Source organism: Rosa chinensis, chromosome 2 (genome assembly GCF_002994745.2).
Source record: "Rosa chinensis cultivar Old Blush chromosome 2, RchiOBHm-V2, whole genome shotgun sequence".
In the NCBI taxonomy this organism is placed as follows: Eukaryota; Viridiplantae; Streptophyta; class Magnoliopsida; order Rosales; family Rosaceae; genus Rosa; species Rosa chinensis.
This window is the reverse complement of record NC_037089.1, coordinates 10,732,663-10,760,512: the sequence shown is the minus strand read 5'-3', so window position 1 is coordinate 10,760,512 and position 27,850 is coordinate 10,732,663. Positions and strand designations below refer to the sequence as shown.

The 27,850-nt window shown below is 40.2% G+C and overlaps 3 protein-coding genes across 4 annotated transcripts; 2 read left to right on the top strand and 1 right to left on the bottom strand.

The window, feature by feature from the left end:
• Positions 1-854: 854 nt before the first annotated feature.
• LOC112189087 lies at positions 855-1,479 on the bottom strand. Its single transcript, XM_024328360.2, has one exon. It carries the CDS (start codon positions 1,462-1,464, stop codon positions 1,066-1,068), a length of 399 nt encoding a protein of 132 aa, XP_024184128.1. The 5' UTR covers positions 1,465-1,479; the 3' UTR covers positions 855-1,065.
• A 1,286-nt stretch (positions 1,480-2,765) lies between these two features.
• On the top strand, positions 2,766-10,759 carry LOC112190582 (DNA-directed RNA polymerase II subunit RPB1). 2 transcript variants are annotated; one of them, XM_024330028.2, is made up of 14 exons: positions 2,766-3,024; positions 3,158-3,421; positions 3,918-4,214; positions 4,306-4,464; positions 4,568-4,729; positions 4,869-5,092; positions 5,185-5,326; positions 5,416-5,751; positions 5,841-6,127; positions 6,480-6,738; positions 6,818-9,843; positions 10,067-10,138; positions 10,243-10,299; positions 10,455-10,759. In XM_024330028.2, exons 1-14 carry the CDS (start codon positions 2,941-2,943, stop codon positions 10,498-10,500), a joined length of 5,415 nt encoding a protein of 1,804 aa, XP_024185796.1. In that variant the 5' UTR covers positions 2,766-2,940; the 3' UTR covers positions 10,501-10,759. The 2 variants fall into 2 exon arrangements, with proteins under 2 accessions (XP_024185796.1, XP_040371173.1); XM_040515239.1 differs by having other exon boundaries at positions 10,064-10,138.
• Positions 10,760-19,259: 8,500 nt separating this feature from the next.
• On the top strand, positions 19,260-27,401 carry LOC112188237 (DNA-directed RNA polymerase II subunit RPB1). The gene is given in 16 exon segments (XM_024327319.2): positions 19,260-19,539; positions 19,667-19,930; positions 20,161-20,454; positions 20,543-20,701; positions 20,843-21,004; positions 21,141-21,361; positions 21,455-21,596; positions 21,686-22,021; positions 22,102-22,388; positions 22,696-22,954; positions 23,035-25,825; positions 25,828-26,116; positions 26,296-26,367; positions 26,460-26,513; positions 26,623-26,769; positions 27,042-27,401. Coding segments are annotated over 15 exon segments (5,526 nt in total). The 5' UTR covers positions 19,260-19,455; the 3' UTR covers positions 26,735-26,769; positions 27,042-27,401.
• Positions 27,402-27,850: the final 449 nt, after the last annotated feature.

Below are 27,850 nucleotides of genomic sequence, written 5' to 3'. Positions count from 1 at the left end.
CACAATCTCTTGTATTCTCCAATCTGATCTTTTATAAAGAGTAGATAAACAAAAGACAATTGACTGGTAGATGCAAGTTGAAGTTTTGTAGTAAGAAATGTTTGGCAGCATCTTCTTAAAGGATGATAACTTCCAAGCATACACATGTACACAGAATTAAAAAAAGATGACTCTGCTTATTAGTCAATACTCAATACATCAGGTAAAAGTTAACCACCACAACTATCTAACAACCCAGAAGAAGATTCCATTGGAAAAGAAAAATCAAATAAAAGAATAACGCAGAAGATTCCATTACAGGTTTGGTTAAGTATTCTGGACATGCATATATGGAGTTTTTTATTTTATGTCTTGTAAATATATGTTGGTATTGGCCTGTTACTGATCATCTTTTTCGATATCTCCTTAACAGTCAAGTATTCAACGTACCTTCTGTGGTGTGATCTGCCCAAAACGTTCCATATAAACATCTACCTTAGGGGTGGCAATTTGTATTTACGGTTGGTTACGTTGTTGTGTCGAGTTTTTAATTAACTGTAAAATATATGAATTGGAATATCTAATCAAACACGATACAATTAAAGGCAACAAAACACATCGACAAAACTAGTTTAATAACAGTGTCGTGTCAAGAAATGAGCCATTAATTAAAATCAATTTGACCTAAATGATTCACTTAACTTGTTTTCTGAGAAGACACAAACTTTCTTGAATAACTTATAAAATGTCGTGTTATTAAACAGGTCGACACAACATGATTATTGATTAACATGGAGATCAAACACAATTACTCCAAATGTAAACGCACGTTTGCCACCGCTAATTTGAAATCAAAGTTTCAATGAGATGCTAGAAATTTAGGCAAGTTTCTAAACATAAATTGTTTTTCGCTTCATTTGATTTTAGTTTACAGTTGACCCTCAATCTTACCAACTCTCCAAAATTCAGAAAGACAAAAAATAATAATCACGAGTACAGAATAAAACCACAAAAGCATTATTCATTAAACTAAAAATGTCACTCTTTACAGTAAAATGATCCGATTACACAAATGTTCCCAACTAATCAAGTCTGAGACGAAACCCGTAAGGCCTTGATCTTGAACCTGTACCTAGCCGCTCTGGGAATAACCTGGCTGGGCCCGAACCCATACTGCCCATTCCCCACCATCATCGGCGGCCCATCGTCGTACACGTGTCCGACCAGCCGCCCACATCCGTTGCACTTGATCTTGGTCCTCGTCCGTTGGATCCCCCAATAGTTTCGGGTCTCCCAGAAGGGCATGATCTTGTCCTCCTTCTCGAACCTGAATTTGGTCGTGTCGATCCCCGAAAACGACAGCGTTTTCTTGTTGCCGGCCTCGAAGTAAACGTCCGGCGGGTAGAGATAGGCTGCGTTCAGGTTCAGGTTTGCTCCGCACTCCGTGCAGGTGTAGACCGGAGAAGATGAAGATGAAGAAGTCATTTTAGATTTTGGCGATTCGGGTATTCGCTTTCGCGTTTGGCTTTTAATAAGGAACTTTTCCCAAAAGCGCGTTTGGTGACGTGGCGGGGGATCTGGAATTCTCTCTTTGAAAAGGGCGGCTTGACTTGGCGAGTTTTATTTATTATTTATTCCCTTATGGGCGGGTTGATCCAACCCGACCTTTCTAGCAAGCAAAGAAAAGTTGATACAGCCTGTTTCTAATCTTTGATTCTAAAGTCAGATTAGGACATTAGGTCGTGTAAGCCTGCTAAGGTTTTATGTACTACTATATGTAAGAAATATCATGACTATAGTATGATCAAATTGGTTTTTTGAAGTAAACGTCACAAAGACTTTTATTAATAAAGGTAAGGTCAAAATGACCATTACATATCACTCTACTATCATTTACAGATAGACAGTAAATTATGATAAAGAAATCACCATGATGATACATATGATAAGACAATTCATTCGACATGTCATACTCACTTATTTGAAACAAGCCTATAAAATAATGCAAGAAAATAAAGGAAATGAAAAGATTTCATCCATGTTCACTGATAGCTCTTACAATGGAGATATATTGCCTTATATAGTTATCTATGCAATCAACTCTAAATACCCATTTACAAGATGACCCGATCTGAGTCCAATAGGCAACCCATTTAGATAAATCAACACACTAGCCCCAAACAATTTTAATTAAAGCACAACAGTCACAACATATTAACACATACCACGTTGGAGATTCTTGTGTCTGAAATGATTATAAGATAACATTGCTTTTATTAATGTTGTTTATATGATTTATACGATGAATATTTTTTTTTTAATTTAGTAATTAAATAGAAAAAATGTACTAAATGTTTTTTTCTTCAAACAAATAGATAGAGCAAGTCAATTTTTACTTTCTTCAGAAGAAGTGAAGAACATAAGAATATGCATACACGAAGAAAATACTTATTTTATAGCAATTATTTATTCTTTGATGAACGTTTTAGTTTGAAAAAAAAAAAAAGTAAACTGAGTTTCTCGTGGGCCAGTGGGACGATCCGGACATCCGGTGGCTCTGCTCCGGACCCGAACAAAACGGGGTACCCGAAAATTATATATAAAAAAGTCAGGTGCGATTGGCTTGGACGCCACGTGTATGGTCGGTGGAGATGAGGAAACTTCGGCCGACCCGAGAGGGCAGTTTGGTCTTCCTACATCGCCACAACTTCCACCATTCCCATTATAAATACCCCCTCCTACCCTCATACTTCTTCGGTTTAGAGAACTCCTCGCAGGGACTCAAAAGGGGGGCGAAGCTCTTCGAGCAATCTCTCTCTCTCTCTCTCTCTCTCTCATAAACAGAAATCAAATTTTAACCGCCATAAAGATAAACTTTCGAACACTCATAAAACTAACTAAAACAACTAAAAAGCTTCACTGAATTTCTGAAAAAAACCTAGGGTTTCGGAGACCACCGCCATGGATTTCCGGTTCCCGTACTCGCCTCTGGAGGTTGCGACGCCGAGCTCCGTCCAGTTCGGCATCCTCAGCCCCGGCGAGATCGTAATTCTCCTTCCCACTGTTCTCTAGTTTTCCTTTTTCCAATTCTCTGTTTGGTGAAAGGAGTTTGTGCTCTGGTTCAGCAGAGTGGTGATCGGAGGAAAGCCTGAAGCATTTGTGTTTGTTTTGTGTGCAGAGGCAAATGTCGGTGCTGGAGGTCGAGGATGGCCGTTCAATGCTGAACGGGAAGCCGGTGAGAGGCGGCTTGAGTGACCCTCGGCTTGGTCCGATTGACAGGCACAATAGGTGTGAGACTTGTGCCAATAACTTGAGCGAGTGCCCGGGCCATTTCGGTCACATTGAGCTCGCCAAGCCTGTGTTCCACTTCGGGTTTATGAAGACTCTGCTGTCTGTAATGCGCTGCGTTTGCTTCAATTGCTCCAAACTTCTACTCGATGAGGTCATTACTAGCCTTCATTTTGTGTCATTTTTAGGGAATGCAGGATAGTTTATCGCGGTGTTTGATTGAATTTTACAGCCACAGCTTTAGTACATTGCTTTACGAGCACAAAGTTTTGTTGGTGTGTACTAACATTGCATTAGTAAGCTTGGTACTCTTTCAGGATTGTGCATCTTTCTGTGTTCAGTGGTGTGTAGGGGTGGTTCAGAGAGGCAATGCTTTACTTGTGTGTTTCATTTCTGAAATGAAATAGACTATTAGCAGTGAAAGTGTTCATTTTTATGTTCTCTACTGGGGTCTTTATCTTGGCTAATGAATTTATGGTGAGGCTTTCTTTCCACAACAGGCATGCAGTTTTTTTTTATAGAACAATAATCTTTCTTTGGTATTTTGTTTATTGCATGATTTTCTGCTGGATTATTAATTTGAGCGAAATAATTAATATCACATAAATATGAAGTGTTACATCAACCAACTAATATTATCATTTCTACAGGAAGATGTTAAGTTTAAACAAGCTTTGAGAATCAAGAAGCCTAAAGATAGGCTAAAAAAGTTTGTGGATGCATGCAAAAACAAGACCAAGTGTGAAGGTGGTGATGAAATTGACCGGCAGGGCTCAACATCCGGTCAACATGTAAAGCAAAGTTGGGGTGGCTGTGGTGCTCAGCAGCCCAAGTTCTCTATGGCTGGTTTGGAACTGGTTGCAGAGTACAAATCACAAAGGAAACAATATGATGAGGAACAGCTTCCTGAACCAGTGGAAAGGAAACAAATCCTTACTGCAGAAAAGGTGACAGATACAAAATTTCAAATACACCCATTCTTCATTCTACTGGATCAACTTGTCAAACGATGCTAACACAATGTCGAATTTGTTTTAGGTTCTTAGCTTATTAAAGAGGATAAGTGATGAGGACTGCCAATTCTTGGGACTGAACCCTGAATATGCTCGACCAGATTGGATGATTTTACAAGTTCTTCCTATTCCTCCACCAGCTGTGAGACCCCCGGTGATGATGAGCAGCTCTGCCATGAGTGAGGCACGTCTCATTTGCTACTGTTTGTTTCTTCTTTCTCTTTAGAAGACAAGTAGCATGTTGCTTTTCTAAGTTATCACTGACTTTATGTTTTTATTGATTCCAGGATGATTTAACACATCAGTTGTCCATGATTATTCGCCACAACGAGAATTTGAGGAAACAGGAAAAACATGGTTCAGCTGCTCATATCATTTCACAGTTTACACAAATCTTGCAATACTACATATCCACATATTTTGACAATAGCTTGCCTGGACTACCAAAGGTAACGTCCTTGCCTTCTATACATTACATGTTATTTATATACATTATAATGTCAGTTACATATGCAGACACATGCACTTCTGGTAATCTTATATTGCTGTGCAATATGCATATGCTGAGACTTATCTTCTACTGAATAGGCTGCTCATGGATCGACAAAGAGGCCCATTAAATCAATATGTTGTAGGCTTAAGGCAAAGCATGGCCGGATTAGAGGAAACTTGATGGGGAAGAGAGTCGATTTCTCAGCACGGACAGTTATTACACCAGATCCGAACCTTAGCCTTGATCAATTAGGAGTACCATGGAGCATTGCTATGAATCTCACATACACAGAGACTGTGACTCCATTTAATAAAGAAGGGTAATCTTTTTGTCACTTTTTTTTATATTTTGCCTTTATACTTTATATTTCTCTGTAGTTTATGTTAATGGAATCTTTTACCAAACAAAAAGGTTGAAGGAGCTTGTTGAGTATGGGCCGCATCCCCCACCTGGACTAACTGGTGCAAAGTACATCATACGAGATGATGGCCGAAGACTCGATCTTCGTTACATGAAGAAAGATAGTGATCATCATTTGGAGCTTGGTTATAAGGTATAGCTCTTTTACACTGACAGATTTGGTTTCGGTTTTTTCTCTTTTTCTTGAAGAAAACATCTGAACTTCTACTATTTTGGCTGCAGGTGGAGCGTCATCTAAAGGATGGAGACATTGTCCTCTTAAATCGTCAGCCTAGTCTCCATAAAATGTCATTCATGGGGCATAGAATCAAGATCATGCCATACTCAACTCTTCGCTTGAACTTATCTGTCACTTCACCTTACAATGCTGATTTTGATGGGGATGAAATGAACGTCCATGTTCCTCAGTCATTTGAAACTAGGGCAGAAGCTCTGGAGCTCATGATGGTGCCCAAATGCATTGTTTCCCCTCAGTCGAACCGGCCTGTAATGGGAATAGTCCAAGATACACTGTTAGGTGCTCGAAAAATCACAAAAAGGGATACCTTCATAGAGAAGGTACAGTGATGATTTTTATTTTAGTATTTTTGCCTGCCCTCTGTCATGTTTTTCTTATTTAGTAGTCTTATCCTAGTGCATCTTTTCAGGACGTTTTTATGAACATCTTGATGTGGTGGGAGGATTTTGACGGGAAAGTGCCTGCTCCTGCAATATTGAAGCCACGACCTCTTTGGACTGGGAAACAGGTTTTTAGTCTTATAATACCGAAACAGATAAATCTCCAGAGAACTTCAGCGTGGCACTCTGAATCAGAAAGTGGTAACATTACCCCTGGTGATACTTTCGTTAGAATAGAAAAGGGGGAGTTACTTTCTGGAACTCTCTGCAAAAGGGCACTTGGGACTTCTACAGGAAGTCTTATACATGTCATATGGTATGAAATCTTTCCCTATCTAGTTCAGCAATGCCTTCTTTTGTATGCTATTTTTTCCAAAAGAGGTGTATGTTTTATTTAGAAAAACCAAATACATGACCTGAAAATTGATCCAAGTCTAATATATGACAACTAAAACTTCTAGATTCCTTTATTCTTACTTTGCCAAATGCATTTTCCCTCTTTTCATGCAATGGTGTGTATTCTGTACAGCTCATGCTGGATCCAAACTTGAAATTTTGACCGATTTAAAGAATAAGCATTTACTTTTATGCAAACATATAATTGACCAAAAGTAAGATCAGACAGATAAAGAGTACTTTGTGAAGAGTTGAATTCTTTTGTTCTGCAGGGAAGAGGTTGGCCCAGATGCAGCCTCCAAATTCCTTAGTAATACCCAGTGGCTTGTGAATTACTGGCTGTTGCAGGATGGTTTTAGCATTGGAATTGGAGATACAATTGCTGATGCAGCAACAATGGAAAAGATCAATGTAACTATTTCCAAGGCAAAAAATGAAGTGAAAGAACTTATCAGTAAAGCCCAATCCAGGCAGCTGGAGGCTGAACCAGGACGAACTATGATGGAATCCTTTGAAAACAAAGTGAACCAGGTACTTGACATGGTTTTGTCCATACTTTATTGTGGTTTAGCTTTGAATTGTTTTAGTACAAAATGTTTTGTTTGTTCAGGTGTTGAATAGGGCTCGTGATGATGCTGGAAGTAGTGCCCAGAAGAGTTTATCTGAGAGTAACAATCTCAAGGCCATGGTCACAGCCGGATCGAAGGGAAGTTTTATCAATATATCGCAGATGACTGCTTGTGTGGGACAGCAAAATGTTGAGGGTAAGCGAATTCCGTATGGATTCACAGACCGGACTTTGCCCCATTTTACAAAAGACGATTATGGACCAGAAAGTCGTGGCTTTGTAGAGAATTCCTACCTGCGTGGATTAACTCCACAGGAGTTTTATTTTCATGCTATGGGTGGTAGGGAAGGCATTATTGATACTGCAGTTAAGACATCTGAGACTGGGTATATCCAGAGGAGACTGGTGAAGGCTATGGAGGATATTATGGTTAAATATGATGGGACTGTCAGAAATTCATTGGGGGATGTAATACAGTTTCTCTATGGGGAAGATGGAATGGACGCTGTTTGGTTAGAATCACAAAAGCTGGATTCTTTAAAGATGAAAAAATCAGAATTTAACAATACTTTCACTTTTGAGTTTGATGATAGAAATTGGAATCCGGACTATATGTTGCCTGAATATGTTGAGGATCTAAAAACTATTGGAGAGTTTCGCTGGGCATTGGACGCTGAAGTTTCAAAACTTGAAACTGATAGGATTCAACTTGGCACAGAGATTGCTGTCGCAGGTGATAATACTTGGCCGTTGCCTGTTAACCTGAAGAGGCTCATTTGGAATGCACAAAAAACTTTCAAAATTGACTTCCGAAGGACTTCTGATATGCAACCAATGGAAATTATAGAAGCTATTGATAATCTTCAAGAGAGGCTGAAGGTTGTTCCTGGTGATGACTTGTTAAGTGTTGAAGCTCAAAATAATGCTACACTCTTTTTCAACATTTTGCTTCGCAGCACTTTTGCTAGCAAAAGGGTGCTAAAAGAGTACAAGCTTACTCGTGAAGCATTTGAGTGGGTTATTGGGGAGGTAGAGGCACGCTTCCTACAATCACTTGTAGCACCTGGGGAAATGATTGGTATTGTTGCTGCACAATCTATTGGCGAGCCTGCCACTCAGATGACTCTCAATACCTTCCACTATGCCGGCGTAAGTGCAAAGAATGTTACTCTAGGTGTTCCAAGGTTGAAGGAAATTATTGATGTATCTAAGCGTATCAAAACACCATCTCTCTCTATCTTCTTGAAGCCTGAAGCTAATAAAACCAAAGAGAAGGCCAAGAATGTCCAGTGTGCTTTGGAATACACTAACCTTGGAAGTGTTACTCAAGCTACAGAATTGTGGTATGATCCGGACCCTATGAGCACAATAATTGAAGAGGATCTTGAATTTGTCCAGTCTTACTATGAAATGCCAGATGAAGAGGTTAGCGCTGAAAAAATATCACCTTGGTTGCTTCGCATAGAGATGAATCGTGAAATGATGGTGGATAAGAAACTGAGTATGGCTGACATTGCTGAGAAGATTAATTGTGAATATAGTGGTAAAATACAGTGTATCTTTAATGATGACAATTCTGAGAAGTTGATACTACGAATCCGTCTCATGAATGAAGAAGCTCCACATGAGGAAGTGAATGATCAATCTGAAGATGATGTTTTCCTGAAGATGATTGAGAGTAACATGCTTACAAAAATGGCTCTTCAAGGGATCCCAGAGATTAAAAAAGTGTTCATAAAGCATGGTAAAGTTAACAAGTTTGATCAGAATGAAGGGTTTATTGCGGAGCAAGAGTGGATGCTGGATACTGAAGGTGTTAATCTCTTAGCTGTCATGTGCCATGAGGATGTTGATGCCAAGAGAACAACAAGCAATGACTTGTATGAAATTATGGAAGTTCTTGGGATTGAGGCAGCTCGACGGGCATTGCTGGATGAGTTGCGTAATGTTATATCATTTGATGGATCCTATGTAAATTACCGGCACCTGGCCATTCTTTGTGAGACCATGACCTATCATGGCTACTTGATGGCCATCACTCGACATGGTATCAATCGAAAGGACACTGGTCCTATGATGCGATGCTCATTTGAACAAACAGTGGACATGCTGCTGGATGCTTCAGTTTTTGCAGAAACAGATCATTTGAGGGGTGTAACAGAAAACATAATGCTGGGCAAGCTGGCACCAATTGGCACTGGAGACTGTGCCCTGTATCTGAATGAAGAGATGTTACAAAATGCTATGGAAGTGCAGCTACCTGGTTATATGGATGGCCTTGATGTTGGCATGACACCATCCCATTCTCCATACCTTGAGAGCATACTGTCTCCTAGTTATTTGCGGAGTCCCAGTAATCCTTTTTCACCAATGTTGGATGCAGCACAGTTTTCTCCATACGTTAGGGGAATTCCCTTTTCTCCTACTTCATCTCCAGGCAACATCCCATCATCTCTTGGCTACTATCCGCCATCCTTTGTATACAGTCCCACCTCCCCATACTATAGCCCCACGTCACCAGGTTATAGTCCAACCAGTCCCCCCTATTCTCCTTCACGTCCATCTTTCACATCACCAGGTTATACTCCAAGCAGTCCTCCCTATTCTCCTTCACGTCCATCTTTCACATCACCAGGTTATAGTCCAACCAGTCCTGTCTATTCTCCTACAAGTCCATATTACTCACCGACCTCACCCGACTATAGCCCTATCTCTCCAACATCGACTCCTTATAGCCCAACTTCACCTGCATACGACCGAACACCACCGCCTTATGGCCTGACTTTACCTGCATATAGTCCCACTTCTCCTTTGTACACCCCAACGTCACCCTCCTACAGCCCGACCTCTCCAAGCTACAGCCCGACTTTCCCCAGATACACCCCCACTTCACCTTCCTACAGCCCCACATTGCCATCATACAGCCCCACATCGCCCTCCTACAGCCCCACATCGCCATCATACAGCCCCACATCCCCATCATACAGCTCTAGCTCCTCATACGATAGCCTGACATCTCCAGGTTACAACCCAACCTCTCCCAGTTATAGCCTGACATCTCTGTACAGGTGAGCTTTTATGCAAACTGCGGTTAAATTCATTAATGACTTGAAAGTTCCTGAATCTGGTTGACTGCTGATGAGTGGAACTATTTCCACTCTCACACAATTGACAAATCTACATTTTCTATCTCGCTGATTTGCTGCATCCTAGTTGTTTCCAATCACTATAATTTTCCTATCTAAGTTCAGGCAATCTCATGTGGTTTTTTCTTTTCATGTTCTATTGCAGCGCAACTTCACTAGCATATTCCCCAACATCTCCAACTTACTCTCCATCGAGCCCCACTTACAGTTCCAGCAGGTAAGCTTCATTGGTTCAGTCATCTCTGACCTCACCCTCTATAGTTTTGTAAGCTATTTTTTACTGCTGTGTTTTGAAAAATGTTTCTGGTTGTTCTTGCTCAGCCTATTCACCACCTCTGCAGTGAGCCCAGACCATTCCCCAAGTTCTCCACAGTACAGGTAGACTACTAAACTGGTTCTTACAAACTTTTCCAAATTGGTACACACAAAGTCACAAACCCTTCTTCTTCTTTTTTTTCTCCCAAAGTACATGTCTTTTGTATCGTTATTAAACTAAAATGTGCCGAAATGCTCACACATTTCCTCTGCTGCAGTCCAAGTGGTGAGTATTCATTGCGACATAGCGAAAAGGATGACTGAGAAGGATGACCGATGGGCATATCAAATCCTAAACCAGACTAGCTATTGAAAATCGTTTTATGTTGATCTAGATTAAGTTACTTTTCTGTCTATTGGATTTGTTTTGTTATCTCTATCCACTCACTATCATAATTGAATCAAAAGAAAATGTTCATAATGTTCACAATCAAGAAAATTGTTTTATGTTGATCTAGATTGAGTTAGTTTTCTTTCTGTTGGATACTCACTATCAGAATTGGAATCTAAAGAAAATGTTCATTATATTCACAATCAAACCCAACGTACCTCGGGGGTAAACTCTATTTTCTGTTTGAGCTAATGAGCTCTGCTACGCCTTCTGTTTATGTTCGATGGTGTTCGGCTCTGCGTTGCAACTTGTTTCCGAGTAGTTGGTCTTCCTTGTCACTCGTTGTTAGTTGTTTGTTTGGGTAATAATTGGGTTGTTGTTTGGGCCCAAAAAAAAAAATAGTGTTGTTATTGGGACCTTACCACTTTTTTTTTTTTTTTTGAAACAAATGTTCATTGCATTAGATGATCAGCCAAAAAGTCAGAGTCTAACATACACTTAAAGACAGAAAAATGGCGGGGTAAGGAGCGTGGTAGTATCTAAGCAATGTAAACTCATTACAAGTCGATTTTGAGCCCGCTTTGGAAGCGGACCCATAAACAAAGAACAACTCCGTGTCTTCTCGGGCAAAATCATTGACTAGCATCCCCATTAGCCAGGTGTGCAATTGCGGTACCAACAGAGAGCCACTTTCCAGCAAACAAATAGGAGTCAGTTCCTCATCCATAAGCCGCTTCCTCCAGTCCAAATTCAAGATAATTACCAATTCCAAAGAACCATGATCTGAATTAGGACTGGCATTTAAAAAAACCTTAAGCCTAAAATGTGGGCCTAGTTACAGCCTAGCAACCTAAGTTGGAGCCCAGGCCCAAACCCGAGCAGCCAAGACAGCAGCCCTAGCCCCCAGTAGCCAAGCCACCCCAGCCGCCGTCCAAACCTGAGCAAGAATAGCAGAAGTCCTAAACAGTTGCTGCCAATCCATCGTCATCGCCACCAAGCTCTCTGGCGGCCGGCCCCTCCAGCATCGCATCACCTGCAACTGGGTCCGCTGCCTTCCTTCCGAACAGGCAATAACCCCACCGGAAATCAGGAAACCCGATCCCAATAAACCAAAGTCGATCAAGTGCCTCGGACTCCCGGAACCTCGACCAAGCCTTGTTGGAAAGATCGAATGAACCCGCTCTGCTCCTCGACGCTCTGATCCTTTGACCCGACCCTTAAAAGTCAAGCCAACCAGCCACCGTCGCCTTTGAGCAAACCAGTTTCGACCAAAACCAGCCAACCACCGATCAAGAGATCGATCAAGTAAACCCCCAGACCCGTCCTGTAAAGCCCGTCAAGCTTATCACCGACGCTGCACGCAGATAGCCATCGACTCTGTAAGATGGCCACCGACCCCACCGCTTAGGCTAAAAACTAGGGTTTCGTTAGAGCATTGCAACAAGCCAAATCTGCTCACTTGACCTCACTCTATTATGAATTATTAAATAACATATATAATTTACTATAAAATGACTATTAAGGACAATAATTATACCAACAAAATATTACATTGATTTTCTATAGACTTTTCAATTCAATAATATTAGATTGCATTCTTTATTATTTCCCTGATCTATTTTAATTTTCCAATTTCACTACATACTCATTAAAGCATTCATATATATGTATGTATGTATGTATGTATGTATGTATGTATGTATATATTTAATAAGAGTTAAAACTATGATTATGTGACATAAAAATATGATATACATGTTGAACGCATATTGGTGAGGGAAAACAAAACAAATCATATTATGACCTAAATCTAAGTCTATCCATTATATTTACAAAAGAGAAAATATTTCAAACAGTACCCGAACTTAGGCCGACTCTTAACTTCAGTACCTGACTATGCAAAACTATCACTTTGGTACCCCAACTTTGAAGCTCGACCCAATAATGGTACACGCCGTCCATCACAGCGTTAAGTCTTTGCTACGTGGCAAACCATGAGGACCCTCAAAATATGCCACGTGGTTAACTAGTTAACGCCGTCCATCACGGCGTGTACCATTCTTGGGTCGGACTTCAAACTTGGGGTACCAAAGTTATAGTTTTGCATAGTCGGGTACTGAAGTTAAGAATGAGCTTTAGTTCGGGTACTGTTTGTAAAATTTTCTCTTTACAAAACAAAAAAAACAAAAAATGAGCTAGCAATTTTTAGAAACAAATATTTAAATAATTAATCATGAGGTACATAAATAAACATTAAGGAAAAAATGATTAATCTTCTTTTTTTTTTTGCAGAGCAAAAAAAGAAAAAGAAAAAGGTTTTAAAAAAACCACAAAATTGTTCACGTTATTTTTAATTTTTAAAACTCAATACCTTGTGTTTAATTTTTGTTATTGAAAAAAAAATTATGTTGTCTGATTAAGGAATGGATATGTAATTAAGATTTATAGAGTAATTAATTCATTGAATTAACTAATTTTTATTTTATTTTAAAGATAATAGTTTGTTTGCAAATTATATGAGTAAAGTTATTTGAGGAAATTCAATGAGATTTAGTGAGTAAATTTAGGATTATAAAATTTGATAGGAGGTGTAAAAAGCATAGGAGGTCAAGTGAGTAAATTTGGAGGTTCCAATAGAAAAACTCACAAAAACAAGGCTTGTAAAGGCCTTGCCACAAGCAGTCACAAGGAGAAAAAGAAAGTGATTAAAGGGAATCTCTTGAACTAAAACTCCAAGCACATTGACTAGATTCAGTACAAGTTTGCTACTAAGTGTCTCTCTCTCTCTTTCTCTCTCTTTTTTCCTCTCAACTACCGAGAATTGTAATAATTAAAATTTTTTTTTTGTAACAATTTAGAATTGGGAGCTTCTATTCATACCTCCAAAATTGGTATTTGGACCTCTTTTTTTTCCAATTTATAGTTGACTTTGTCAACTCATGTCAAATTACCAATAAGGACACAAAAGAGGGGAAAAAATCTCTCTTTTTTTCTAAAGTCAATTTAGGAGTGAGTCATACTATAAAATAAATAGTATTTTTAACAAATAATCCAACTATAACTTGAACTCATAACAGAATATTAATGAATTGGACCTATTAGATCAAAATTGAAAGTGCAGGGGTATTTTTGATGAAATTATAAGTCTAGGGACTGAATTGATTTTGGACCTTTTTTTTTTATTGAAGAAAATAAAGTTTGTATTAGATGTGTCAAATGATACACCGCAATTCAAAAGGTACAAAAGACCCCAGCAAAGAAATAGGTACAACAGACCCCAGCAAATAGAGGCACGTAGGCCCAGCAAATAAGGCACGTAGGCCCAGCAAAACATAATTAAAGCCTCTAATAGGCTTGGCCCAAATACAATTTGAAAGCCCAAACTTGAAAATGAAAAACCCTAGTACACATGCTAGTAGCCACCAAGGGAAAAGCAGCTCCATCCCAAGAATACTACCGCCGCCACCTCCCTGTCCAAGCTTGAAGAGTATCAGCCACCAAAGCACCATCTTGCTTCCTTCTACACCAGTTGGGACACAACACACAGGGCTCACATATGCCCAAGAAACACCAAGTAACCTAGCAGAGTGTGATTGCGAAAATCCATCCACTCGCTGTTTGGGAGCGAAAATACACCAACGGGTGTAAGTTCGTTTAAAGGTGGTGGAGAACGAAGCAAATCCGGAAACACTAGCAACAAATGCCATCCAAAGAGGACATGGACAATTTCGAGGGTAGATCTGGACTAGAGGAGTAGAAAATTGATGACAAAAGGCCATACTTGGGTTGTAGGGATAAAGAATGTAAGGGTTGCAGATGGGGTGAAGGGTGTGAAGATGAGAGCTGTTCTCATTAACATAAAGCCAATAAGAGCATAAAGGTGTGGAGAGGTTGAGAAATGGTAGATGGGTGAAGTAGGTGGAGAAGAGAGAGGAACCAGGAGGTGATTGAAGGGGTGGACGGGATGGACGGGGTGGACAAAAGTGTGCTCCCCCGACTCTCAAGCCGGAGATCCGGATCTCGTTGGAGCTAGATCTCGGCAAGAGAGAAGGAGGAGGAGGGTTTCAGATCTACTTTCTCTCACTAGGTTCTAGAGAGAAGGTAGAGCGTCGACTTTTTTAGATCCAATTTTCTAAACTGATTTTGGACCTAAACCACAGAGTAGTAACTAGTATTTAGCCCATATTTTTTTTAACCCTACCCCACCCTTCCCCTTCCATGATGTCAGTGAGGTTTGAACCTGTGACTTCCACGATATCGGTTATCCTAGATAACCAACAGGTCACAACTCACTAACAAAAAAAAAAAAAAAAGTCTCTTCTTACCTCTACAAACAGTATATTTCGATGAGGCAATTAGCAAAATTCTAAGCTGTGCATTGCCTATTATATTGCTGATTGCACTTTTTACCCAACTCGAAGCAATTAGTAAATATGTGTCTCTCTCCAAGCTAAGGATCAGCATTCCGGTCCAACATCTTTGGAACACCATGACCACTTTCAGAATGGGTACCTGAGTACGTAAACCATAATTAAGTGATGAAAACTTTGTATCAAAAAACTCAGTTTAATTAAAAATTTTGAGAATTAGGAGTAATATCTAAACATCTCAGATAGCAGTATACTAACATGCTTCTATATTCAATTGATTTAATGAAAAAAAAAATTGTATTGACTACCAACTGGAGATTTTTTTTTTTGCAGCTTAATTGTATCAATGGTAAAATAGGATTGTGAAATCTTCAAAAATTGAATGAGGTTCAACTACCGATTTTGGAGGTATGAATAGAACGTAAAAAAAGAAGTTTTTATTGATTTTATTGGACGATGGGCGTTGTGGGAAAATTAGGGAGGTTTAGATAGCAAATTGGTTATTTATAAAAGTAAGTTGGAGGTCTATTAAATTGAGAGGTCCAAATGCCAACTTTGGAGGTATAAATAGAAGCTCCCTTTAGAATTACAACTAGTTTTCTGAACTCACGACTTCGCACTTATGAAGGAAAAACTTATGCCATCAGACCAAATAGTATTGTGCAAGACTATTAAGTCTTAGGTTCATCAAATAAAGCTAATTTAAAAAAGAAAATAAAATAAATTTGAAACGCTTTTTTCTCATTTCCTTTGAAAAGGTTCCAAAAGGCAAAAACTACTATATGAGGCTTCTACTTGCCATTTTCCATGACCTAGTGGGTTTTGATTGTCCACTTTGATGACTAGTTAGGTTTTGATTTTAACAACTTGAGTTAGAAGGTTTTAGATTTGCTAAGGCTTCCCTTGTGCTCTTTCATGATCAGTTAGATTTTGATTTAACAGTCCTGCTCACCCAATGAACAATTTTAAGAAACTGTGAGAGATAAGTGAATTTGAATCACGTGTATTAAATATTTAAATGTAAAAACTGTAAATAACAACTTAAACTGTGTATTTATCTTCTCAAATTCATTTATCCTAAAAAAATGTTCACTTAGGTGAGCATGCCACTTGATTTTAATAGTGATTTTTTTTTTTATAACAAACTTGGTGAAGCCATAACATGATGCCTTCCTAGTTCCTAATTGGTTGTTTATAAAGGTCGTTCCCAAACTGGTTATGTATTTACCATTGGGAACACGGCGATATCTTAGAGATCAACCAAGCAAACCCTTGTGGCTACCTCCTCGAACCACTCAGAGATCATTGCTCTACATGAGGCGGTTCGTGAGTGTATATGGTTAAGAGCTATCATTACACATATTCGAGGAACAAGTGGTTTGAGTTCTAACACTGAAGAGCCTACGTGCATTTATTAAGATAATGCAGCTTGCATCGAACAAATGAAGCAGTTAGGATATATCAAGGGTGATAATACAAAACACATATCGTTAAAGTTTGCTACAATCAGCAACAACAGACTCTCCTCAAGATTCAAGTGAATCAAGTAAGGTATGAAGAGAATGTGGCAGATTTGTTCACCAAATCATTGCCTAAGGCCACATTTGAGAAACATGTGAAAAACTTAGGAATGCGAAGACTTTCCAAGCTCCCTTGATTAATGTAAGTATTAGGGGGAGGTGTAAACGTCAGGGGGAGTCTAACACACACATGTCATCCTCAAATGTAGAAGGTGCGTTGTGCTCTTTTTCTTCTACCAAGGTGTATTTTTTTTCCCACAGGGTTTTTATTGTTACTTGGCAAGGTTTTTAGCGAGACAACAACTCATGCACCATTTCGTCTTTGACTTGGCACAATGAGGAGTATTAAAGGAAAAACACATTATGTGCCTTCGTCAAAGAAACTGATGAAGAGTGAATCAAGGAATTGCAATCACATCACAATCAGCATTTACTTTCATTATTATAATGTTTCCATTGTAATTCTATCCCTATATAAAGGGGCTATGAAATGAAATGAGTAGACCAATTCCAATTCGCATTTTAATTTTACAATACATGATATTTAGGAAGAAAAGAATAATTAAATTAAATGAATATTTCGGTTTTAATGACCGAAATCAAGATATGTTTCATATTGCTTCATTCCTTAATCGAACCATAATAACCTTATTCTTGCGACGCCATTAGAATTATTTTGCTCTTAATTGTGCAATACTGTCTCCAATGCCTTCAAACTCAATAAAATCTCGTCATTAATTATTCTAAAGAATAATTATCGCCATTATTTCCTTCCCTTCTCATTTCTTCTCCAAAAGTTAATATCTAATAAAATCTCATAAATATGAAATTTTATTGGGTATCAACAATAAAAGACCATATTTTACTTATCTATCCGCCAAAGATTTAAGGCCGATTTACCAAAATTAGGTACAAACAAAAACTTATGCCATCAGACCAAATAGTATTGTGCAAGACTGTTAAGTCTTAGGTTCATCAAATAAAGCTAAGTTAAAAAGAAAAAGAAAAAAAAATTGAAACGCTTTTTTCTCATTTCCTTTGAAAAGGTTCCAAAAGACAAAAACTACTATATGAGGCTTCTACTTGCCTTTTTCCATGACCTAGTGGGTTTTGATTGTCCACTTTGATGACTAGTTAGGTTTTGATTTTAACAACTTGGGTTAGAAGGTTTTAGATTTGCTAAGGGTTCCCTTGTGCTCTTTCATGATCAGTTAGATTTTGATTTAATAGTCCTGCTCATCCAATCAACAATTTTAAGAAACGGTGAGGGATAAGTGAATTTGAATCATGTGTATTAAATGTAAAAGCTGTAAATAACAACTTAAACTGTGTATTTATTTTCTCATATTCATTTATCCTAAAAAAATGTTCACTTAGGTGAGCATGCCACTTGATTTTTTTTTTTTTTTTTTTTGAGAAAATGAAAATTCCATTAACAACCAAACAGATTACATAACATTAGATTCATAGTTACGGAACTGTCAACATAAGTGACTTCCATGAGCCAAAAAGGCCCAACCCCTAACCAAATTTTACGCTCATACCCGCGAGCTCAATGAGTACTAACCAAACTTGTACCGATACAACCCAGCCACCAACATTAAGATGAACTGTTTTCACCCGTTCGGACACCGCAACCCAAAATCGCCAGGCCACGTGTAAGGGTGATTCACCATCACGTTGATAACCAAAAAACATCGACAAAATACCAGACCATAACACAACAGAACGACTATGACACCATAACAATGGCATCGACCCTACCCAGAAACACCCAACCCCTCGCTCACAAGAGGAGAGACTTATTTTCAACAGAACAACAACCGAACCGAAAGCCCAAAACCTAAAGAAACTGAAAACAACACAAACCAAGTGAGGCCTATGAAAAGAAGCCCAGCCCAAACACCCCTTTCCCCACCAAAGAGCAAACGCCCCAGACAGTCCTTCCCACCAATGGCTAGCTCCAATGTCACCATTTCGCTGCCACGCACCACCACGCCACGCCGCCGCATCCCTATGCCACCGCGTCTCCTGGCCACGTAGCAGATAGATTCGACCACCTGCATCCGACCGCAACCGATGCTGGCCTCGATTAGATCTCGTCCGCCGCATCATAGAACGCCAGAATGGTGGTGTTAGATCCCACCACCGGATAAGGCCATCGGGTCGCTGCTCCACAGCCGCCTTCATCTCCGATCCGAGAGGGACAGAACGGGATCCGTCTGTCCAACCCAAGGTCGAAAACCCAGTCTTCTTTCCTAGACCGCGCCTCTTCTCAAACAACCCACCGCTATTCATTATCAGCTTCCCCTCCCGGGCCGGAACGCGGTGGCAGAGGCGCCGACAACATTCGGCCTGGAGAGAACAAACCTTTGAACTTTTTCCTTTTTCTCCGCGCGTGGGGCGTGTTCCTAAAAACAAAGAATGCTTTGGACGATCCGAGCATGCTACTTGATTTTAATAGTGGTTTTCGTTTATAATAAACTTGGTGAAGCCATAACATGATGCCTTGTTGTTCCTAGTTCTTAATCGGCCTAGATAGTCACTAGTTTGGGCCGTCTTAGTGGACTCATACCGTTTGGTCTTTCTCCAAACCTTACCCAATAATCTCGACTCCGTCCTAATCCATAGCAGTAAAATTACAAATCAGGACCTTCCGATTTCACTTGGCCGCCACGCATATCACGGACATAATTTTGGTCTAACACGAAGGGCATTTTCGTCCTCTTAAAGTCGGTAGTCCCCCGATCCTCGGCCTCTTCGTCTATAAATACACCCTCAGGGCTCCCAATCAAACAATTTTACCGAGACTCTCTTTCGTAGAGAAGTTTCAGAGCGAATCGAGAGCTCTCGATCTCCTCTCACTCCCCATACAAACACCCGTTTAATTCAAAATCAAAAAATACAAGAAAATTTTAACACTCTGAGACTAATTTTGACACTGAAATTCAACTTGGCCTTTTGAAAACCCTAGGGTTTCGTAAATTGGATCGCCACCATGGATATTCGCTTCCCTTTCTCGCCGTGCGAGGTCGCCAAGGTCCGCCGCGTCCAGTTCGGCATACTGAGCCCAGACGAAATCGTAATTCTCCGCTCCTCACTTTCCCAATTTTTTGTTTCTCTTCTTCTTTCTTCTCAGAGCTGAAAAAGATACTTTGAATTTGATTAAACAGTGTTCTAAATTTGTGCTTTTTTGTTTTGGTTTGCAGAGGCAAATGTCTGTGGTGCAGATTGAGCACAGTGAGACAATGCTGGGGGGAAAGCCGAAGACGGCGGGGTTGAGTGACCCTCGGCTGGGGACAATTGACCGGAAGATGAAGTGTGAGACTTGCACGGCCAACATGGCTGAGTGCCCGGGTCATTTTGGGCACCTGGAGCTGGCCAAGCCCATGTTTCATATTGGGTTCATGAAGACTGTGTTGTCTATAATGCGCTGCGTCTGCTTCAACTGCTCCAAAATCCTAGTTGATGAGGTACCTTTTTTTGATTGGATTGCCAGCGGAGTCTTATTGATGTTACTATATTTGGAATGCCATGAGCTTAAGGATTTAGTTTCTTGTATTAGTTTCATGACAAACTTGAAGCGTAGGGTTTAACTTGTAATGAAATTGGGGACCTTAGGCAAGTTTTGTGTTGAAAGGGATTTGAAATTTGGATGTTTGAGGGCACCCTAATGAGTTTTATGTGATTGTCACTTATGCAGGAGGAGCACAAGTTTAAGACAGCTTTGAGAATCAAGAACCCAAAAAATAGGCTAAAGAAAATTTTGGACGCGTGCAAAAACAAAACCAAGTGTGAAGGCGGTGATGAGATTGATGTGCAAGAATCGGACGAACCTTTAAAGAAAAGTCGGGGTGGCTGTGGTGCTCAGCAGCCGAAGCTCTCTATAGATGGTATGAAGATGGTTGCAGAGTACAAAGCCCAAAGAAAGAAGAGTGATGACCAGGAACAGCTTCCTGAACCTGTGGAAAGGAAGCAGACCCTTACCGCTGAAAGGGTGTGTGAAACCAAGTTCAATTTAGTAGATTTTTTTTTCCACCGGACTCTTATATATCATGATGCTAACAGTGTCGTATTTGTTTTAGGTTCTTAGTGTGTTGAAGAGGATAAGTGATGAAGATTGCCAATTATTGGGATTGAACCCCAAGTATGCACGTCCAGATTGGATGATTTTACAAGTTCTTCCTATTCCTCCACAACCTGTGAGACCCTCTGTGATGATGGACACCTCCTCGAGGAGTGAGGCAAGTCTTTTTTTCGCTATTGTTTGCAAGCCGATAATAGTCGCTGAAGACAGAATCTAGTTTTGTTTTTTTATTTAAATTTATTTTTCTTCTATTTCTTTTTTTGGAGCTGTTCACTGACATCATATATTTGCTGTTTAGGATGATTTAACACATCAGCTGGCCATGATTATCCGCCACAACGAGAATCTGAGGAGACAGGAAAGAAACGGATCACCCGCTCATATCATCTCAGAGTTTGCACAACTCTTGCAATTCCATATAGCTACATATTTTGATAATGAGTTGCCTGGACTACCAAGGGTATGTAGCTGCCTGTTAACTTGGAAACTGGTTCTGTATTGGAGTTATGATTTATTAATATACGAAGACCTATATTTGTGTTAACCATTAACACTTTCTTTATATGCATGTTCTGAATCTTTTTGTTTCTGAGCAGGCCACACAGAGATCAGGGAGGCCTATAAAATCAATTTGTAGTAGGCTTAAGGCGAAGGAAGGTCGGATTAGAGGAAACTTAATGGGGAAGAGGGTTGATTTCTCAGCACGTACGGTTATTACACCAGATCCGAACATTAACATTGATCAATTAGGAGTACCATGGAGTATTGCGCTGAATCTCACATACCCTGAAACTGTGACTCCTTATAATATTGAAAGGTGAATCTTCTTTTTTCTTTTCTCATATTTCCCACTATAATGCAGTTTCATTTTAGTCTTATGTTAATGGAATTTTTTCTTTCACTAAAATAGGTTGAAGGAGCTTGTTGAGTACGGGCCCCATCCTCCACCAGGTAAAACTGGTGCAAAGTATATAATAAGAGATGATGGGCAAAGGCTTGATCTACGGTACTTGAAGAAAAGTAGTGATCATCATTTGGAGCTTGGTTATAAGGTACCCTTTTTTCAATCTGATAAGTTTAATATTGGTCGTTTCTCTTTAAACTTTTAAGTATTACTCTGAACCTCTATTATTTTTCCTAGGTGGAGCGTCATTTGAATGATGGAGACTTTGTCCTCTTTAATCGTCAACCCAGTCTCCATAAAATGTCTATTATGGGGCACAGAATCAAAATCATGCCTTACTCAACTTTTCGATTAAATCTATCTGTCACTTCGCCTTATAATGCTGATTTTGATGGGGATGAAATGAATATGCACGTTCCCCAGTCATTTGAAACTAGGGCAGAAGTGTTGGAGCTCATGATGGTGCCCAAATGCATTGTGTCCCCTCAATCAAATCGTCCTGTGATGGGAATTGTCCAAGATACCCTGTTGGGTTGTCGTAAGATCACCAAGAGGGATACCTTCATAGAGAAGGTACAGTGATATTGGTGTTATTTCTCATATTTTATGAGGTGTCTGTCATGTTTTTCTTATTTCTCATCCATTCTTTTCAGGATGTTTTCATGAACATCTTGATGTGGTGGGAGGATTTTGATGGAAAAGTACCTGCTCCTGCAATATTGAAACCACGGCCTCTTTGGACTGGGAAACAGGTGTTTAATCTTATAATACCAAAGCAAATAAATCTCCAGAGAACTTCAGCGTGGCACTCTGAATCAGAAACTGGTAACATTACCCCTGGTGATACTCACGTAAGAATAGAAAAAGGGGAGTTACTTTCCGGAACTCTGTGCAAAAAGGCACTTGGGACATCTACTGGAAGTCTTATACACGTCATATGGTATGCAGTGTTTCACTATCAGTTCTGCAATGCATTTTTTTCGTTCTTTAGTTTTCATACAGAATGTTCTTTTTATTTAGTAGAGGCCATTAGGCCAAGCATTTTTAACTTTAGGTTCCCCTGATTTGATTCTTGAAATGTTGAACCATGTGTGAAATCAGTTCCCTCTTTGTTAGGGCATCTAAAGCTGGGATTGAAAAATGAAAAGTTTTTGAATGTTTTGTTGTGTTAGATTTTGGCCTTCTTTTTCAAAATTGAAATGAGATAAAGACGTGAAAGTTATGAGTTGAATTGTGTTGCCATGCAGGGAAGAGGTTGGTCCAGATGCTGCCCGCAAATTCCTTGGTCATACCCAGTGGCTTGTGAATTACTGGCTATTGCAGAATGCATTTAGCATTGGAATTGGAGATACAATTGCTGATGCAGCAACGATGGAAAAGATCAATGAAACTATTTCCAAGGCAAAAAATGAAGTGAAAGAACTTATCAGTAAAGCCCAATCCAAGAGCCTGGAGCCTGAACCGGGGCGAACTATGATGGATTCCTTTGAAAACAAAGTGAATCAGGTTTGTATAGATGGTTTTTTTCTTCAATTTCTTCTGGTTTATCTGCAAACAGTTTAGTAATAAAAACTATGTTTGTTCAGGTCTTAAATAGGGCTCGTGATGATGCTGGAAGTAGTGCTCAGAAGAGTTTGTCTGAGAGTAACAATCTTAAGGCTATGGTTACAGCTGGCTCTAAGGGAAGTTTTATCAACATATCACAGATGACTGCTTGTGTGGGACAGCAGAATGTTGAGGGTAAACGAATCCCATATGGGTTCATAGACCGTACTTTGCCCCACTTCACTAAGGATGACTATGGACCAGAAAGTCGTGGCTTTGTAGAGAATTCATACCTTCGAGGACTAACTCCACAGGAGTTCTTTTTTCATGCTATGGGAGGTAGGGAAGGTCTTATAGATACTGCAGTTAAGACATCCGAGACTGGGTATATCCAGAGGAGACTGGTGAAGGCTATGGAGGATATTATGGTCAAGTATGATGGGACTGTGAGAAATTCGTTGGGGGACGTCATACAGTTTCTCTATGGAGAAGATGGAATGGATGCTGTATGGATAGAATCACAAAAGCTGGATTCTCTTAAAATGAAGAAGAAAGAGTTTGACAAGACTTTCGCTTATGTGTTTGATGATGAAAATTGGAATCCGGACTATATGTTGCCTGAACATGTTGAGGATCTAAAGACTATTAGAGAGTTCCGCAATGTGTTTGATGCAGAAGTTTCAAAACTTGAAACTGATAGGCTTCAACTTGGCACAGAGATTGCTGTCACTGGTGATAATTCTTGGCCATTGCCTGTTAACCTGAAGAGGCTCATTTGGAATGCACAAAAAACTTTTAAAATCGACTTCAGGAGGACTTCTGATATGCATCCAATGGAAATTGTTGAGGCTATTGATAAACTCCAGGAGAGGCTAAGGGTTGTTCCTGGTGATGATTTGTTGAGTGTTGAAGCCCAAAAGAATGCAACTCTCTTTTTCAACATTTTGCTTCGTAGCACTTTCGCTAGTAAAAGGGTGTTGGAGGAGTACAGGCTTACTCGTGAAGCATTTGAGTGGGTTATTGGGGAGATAGAGTCACGTTTCCTGCAATCACTGGTAGCGCCTGGTGAAATGATTGGTTGTGTTGCTGCACAATCTATTGGTGAACCTGCCACTCAGATGACCCTCAATACCTTCCATTATGCTGGTGTGAGTGCAAAAAATGTTACACTAGGTGTTCCCAGGTTGAGGGAAATTATTAATGTTGCCAAAAGGATCAAAACACCATCTCTGTCTGTCTACTTAAAACCTGAAGCTAATAAAACCAAGGAGAGGGCCAAGAATGTGCAGTGTGCCTTGGAATACACTACCCTACGAAGTGTTACTCAGGCTACAGAAGTATGGTATGATCCAGATCCAATGAGCACATTAATAGAAGAGGATCTTGATTTTGTGAGATCTTACTACGAAATGCCAGATGAAGAGGTCAACCCCGACAAAATTTCTCCGTGGCTGCTTCGTATTGAGTTGAATCGCGAAATGATGGTGGATAAGAAATTGAGCATGGCTGACATTGCTGAGAAGATTAACCTTGAATTTGATGGTGATTTAACTTGTATTTTTAATGATGACAATGCCGAAAAGTTGATCCTTCGAATTCGTATCATGAATGAGGAAACTCCTAAAGGGGAATCACAAGATGAATCTGCTGAAGATGATGTATTCCTGAAGAAGATTGAAAGTAATATGCTTACAGAAATGGCTCTTCGAGGTATCCCAGATATCAACAAAGTGTTCATAAAGCATGGTAAAGTTAACAAGTTTGATCAGAATGAAGGATTCAAGGCAGAGCAAGAGTGGATGTTGGATACAGAGGGTGTTAATCTTTTAGCCGTCCTGTGCCATGATGATGTTGATGCCAGGAGAACGACAAGCAATCATTTGATTGAAATTATTGAAGTTCTTGGGATTGAGGCAGTTCGCCGGTCTTTGCTGGATGAGTTGCGAGTTGTCATATCGTTTGATGGATCTTATGTGAACTACCGCCATCTGGCTATCCTATGTGATACCATGACGTATCGTGGCCACTTGATGGCCATTACTCGTCATGGTATAAATAGAAATGATACCGGCCCAATGATGCGTTGTTCGTTCGAAGAAACTGTGGATATTCTGCTGGATGCTTCTGTTTTTGCAGAAACGGATCATCTGAGGGGTGTAACAGAAAACATTATGCTAGGCCAGTTGGCACCAATTGGGACTGGAGACTGTGCCCTGTATCTCAATGATGAGATGCTAAAGAATGCTATTGAACTCCAGCTGCCTAGTTATATGGATGGCCTTGATTTTGGCATGACCCCATCGCGTTCTCCAGTGTCAGGAACTCCATATCGTGATGGAATGATGTCACCTAACTATTTGCTGAGCCCAAATATGCGAATGTCTCCCATCTCAGATGCTCAGTTTTCTCCCTATGTCGGTGGAATGGCATTCTCTCCTACTTCATCTCCAGGCTACAGCCCATCATCCCCTGGCTACAGTCCATCATCCCCAGGTTACAGCCCCACGTCCCCTGGTTATAGCCCCACATCCCCAGGTTACAGCCCCACCTCCCCTGGTTATAGTCCCACTTCTCCAACCTATAGTCCAAGCTCTCCAGGTTATAGTCCAACCAGTCCGGCATATTCTCCTACAAGTCCGTCTTACTCTCCTACATCTCCAAGCTACAGCCCTACCTCTCCAAGCTACAGTCCAACCTCTCCAAGCTACAGCCCGACCTCTCCAAGCTACAGCCCGACTTCCCCCGCTTACAGCCCGACTTCCCCCGCATACAGCCCGACTTCCCCCGCTTACAGCCCCACTTCCCCATCATACAGCCCAACATCTCCCTCATACAGCCCACTTCGCCCTCCTACAGCCCCACTTCGCCCTCCTACAGCCCCACATCCCCCTCCTACAGCCCAACATCCCCCTCCTACAGCCCAACTTCACCTGCCTACAGCCCAACTTCTCCTGGTTACAGCCCTACTTCCCCAAGTTATAGTCCAACCTCTCCTAGTTATAGCCCTACCTCTCCAAGTTACAATCCTCCTTCTGCAAAATATAGCCCATCGGTAGCTTACTCTCCGAGCAGTCCAAGATTGTCACCAGCTAGCCCATATAGTCCTACCTCTCCAAATTACAGGTAAGCTATCTAACTTCCATTGAATTCATTTGTGGCATCACAAAGAATGCCTGGTATGGTTGACTGATCAGCTCTGATGAGTTGAATTTTTTCCTAGTCAATTGAATTTTTGCTGCATCTAAGCCTTTCCCAATTATCACAATTATGTGCTTAACTTTTTGTTTTTGTTTTTGTTGCAGCCCCACATCACCGTCATATTCTCCCACATCACCATCTTATTCTCCCTCTAGCCCCTCATACACTCCCGGCAGGTAATCTTAGTGTCTTATTTAGTATAATGGAGTGTATTGTTACTTTTATATTTGGATAGTGTGTTAAAAGATGTTGAAATTGTCTTGTTCAGCCCATATACCTCTGGAGTGAGCCCCGATTATAGCCCAAGTTCTCCACAGTACAGGTAAACTGGGACACATGAGTTGTCCTGAATACTGATGTATGCATCTTCTTTAATTTTCCAAAAAAATGTGGCGAGTGCTCATTCAAATTCCTCTTACTTCTCCTTGCAGTCCAAGTGCTGGATACTCACCCAGTCAGCCAGGGTACTCCCCATCATCTACTAGCCAGTACACCCCGCAAACGAGTGAAAAGGATGATAAGGATGACAGGAGCACTCGCTAAGGCAATAACCTTTTCTGAAGCTGGAGAGAGCAAAGGTCTTTTCTGTTCGAGCTCTCGTCTTTTGATTAGCGATGCATCCAAATACTTTCTTATGCCTTTTTGATTCGGCAAAAGTATGTATGCTCTGTGGTTATAGACAAAAGATGATAACAACTATAATACTGTAATGTTGCCGTGAGGAGAAAAAAAAGAGAGGCTTTTTTTTCCCAGAGAATGATGATCATTTAATTTGCTTTATATCACTCTATATGGATGGATGAGTGTAGCACTGATACTCCCTTTTTTTTTTGTCTGTCTGAATCTGCAGTTCACCTTCTAGTTTCACAACCTGGACCTATATTGGGGAATTGAGTGAGATTGGCAGGACTCTGGAGCAGGCTACTACTTTGCTGCGCCTCAGCTCTTTGTTGCCAAAGTTGCCGTGTTCAGTGATGTATTGTTTATCGGTTCGGTGTACTGAACCTGTCATGTATCGCTAGCTTTGTAACACATTTTGTTTGCGATATCCTATAAAACATCGTAAGAGTACAGTAACTAGTTTATTGCACGATAGTGCACCCCCTTGTAATGAAAAGGAATAGTTTGGCTCTCAATCTGCAACCAGAGTTTATTGTTAATCTGTAACTATCATTGACATTTTTATTGCTTGAATCTTCATTATTGTAAACGTTGTTGAATTTTGCACTGCTGCCGGCTCACTTGGGTTTTTTCAGAAAGATTTCTTTATTCACGCCGGCTTGGCATAGAGCGATCACTAGACCACTTCCAATTTTCATTACTCGATCCACAGCTTATTCCTAAACATTATGTGTGTGACAATGTCAACGATCTCACTCTTCCGGTTCGCCCAAAGTTCTTGAAAATAATTCTACCATATATGTATGCAATCGGCAAATGGATTACAAGAACACGAAGAACAATGAGCTGAAACTCAACGCTCAAGAATGGAGAGGCCATCGAAACTGAAAATCAAAATCTTGAAGTTTCTATCTCAAGCTGCAGCGCCTGAAAATCAAAATCTTGAAGTTTCTATCTTTAGCATGATTTCACGATAGCTTTTGCAGAGCTGGCAATAAGATGGTTTTGGTGTTAGGTATGCTGATATGGTGAGGCATA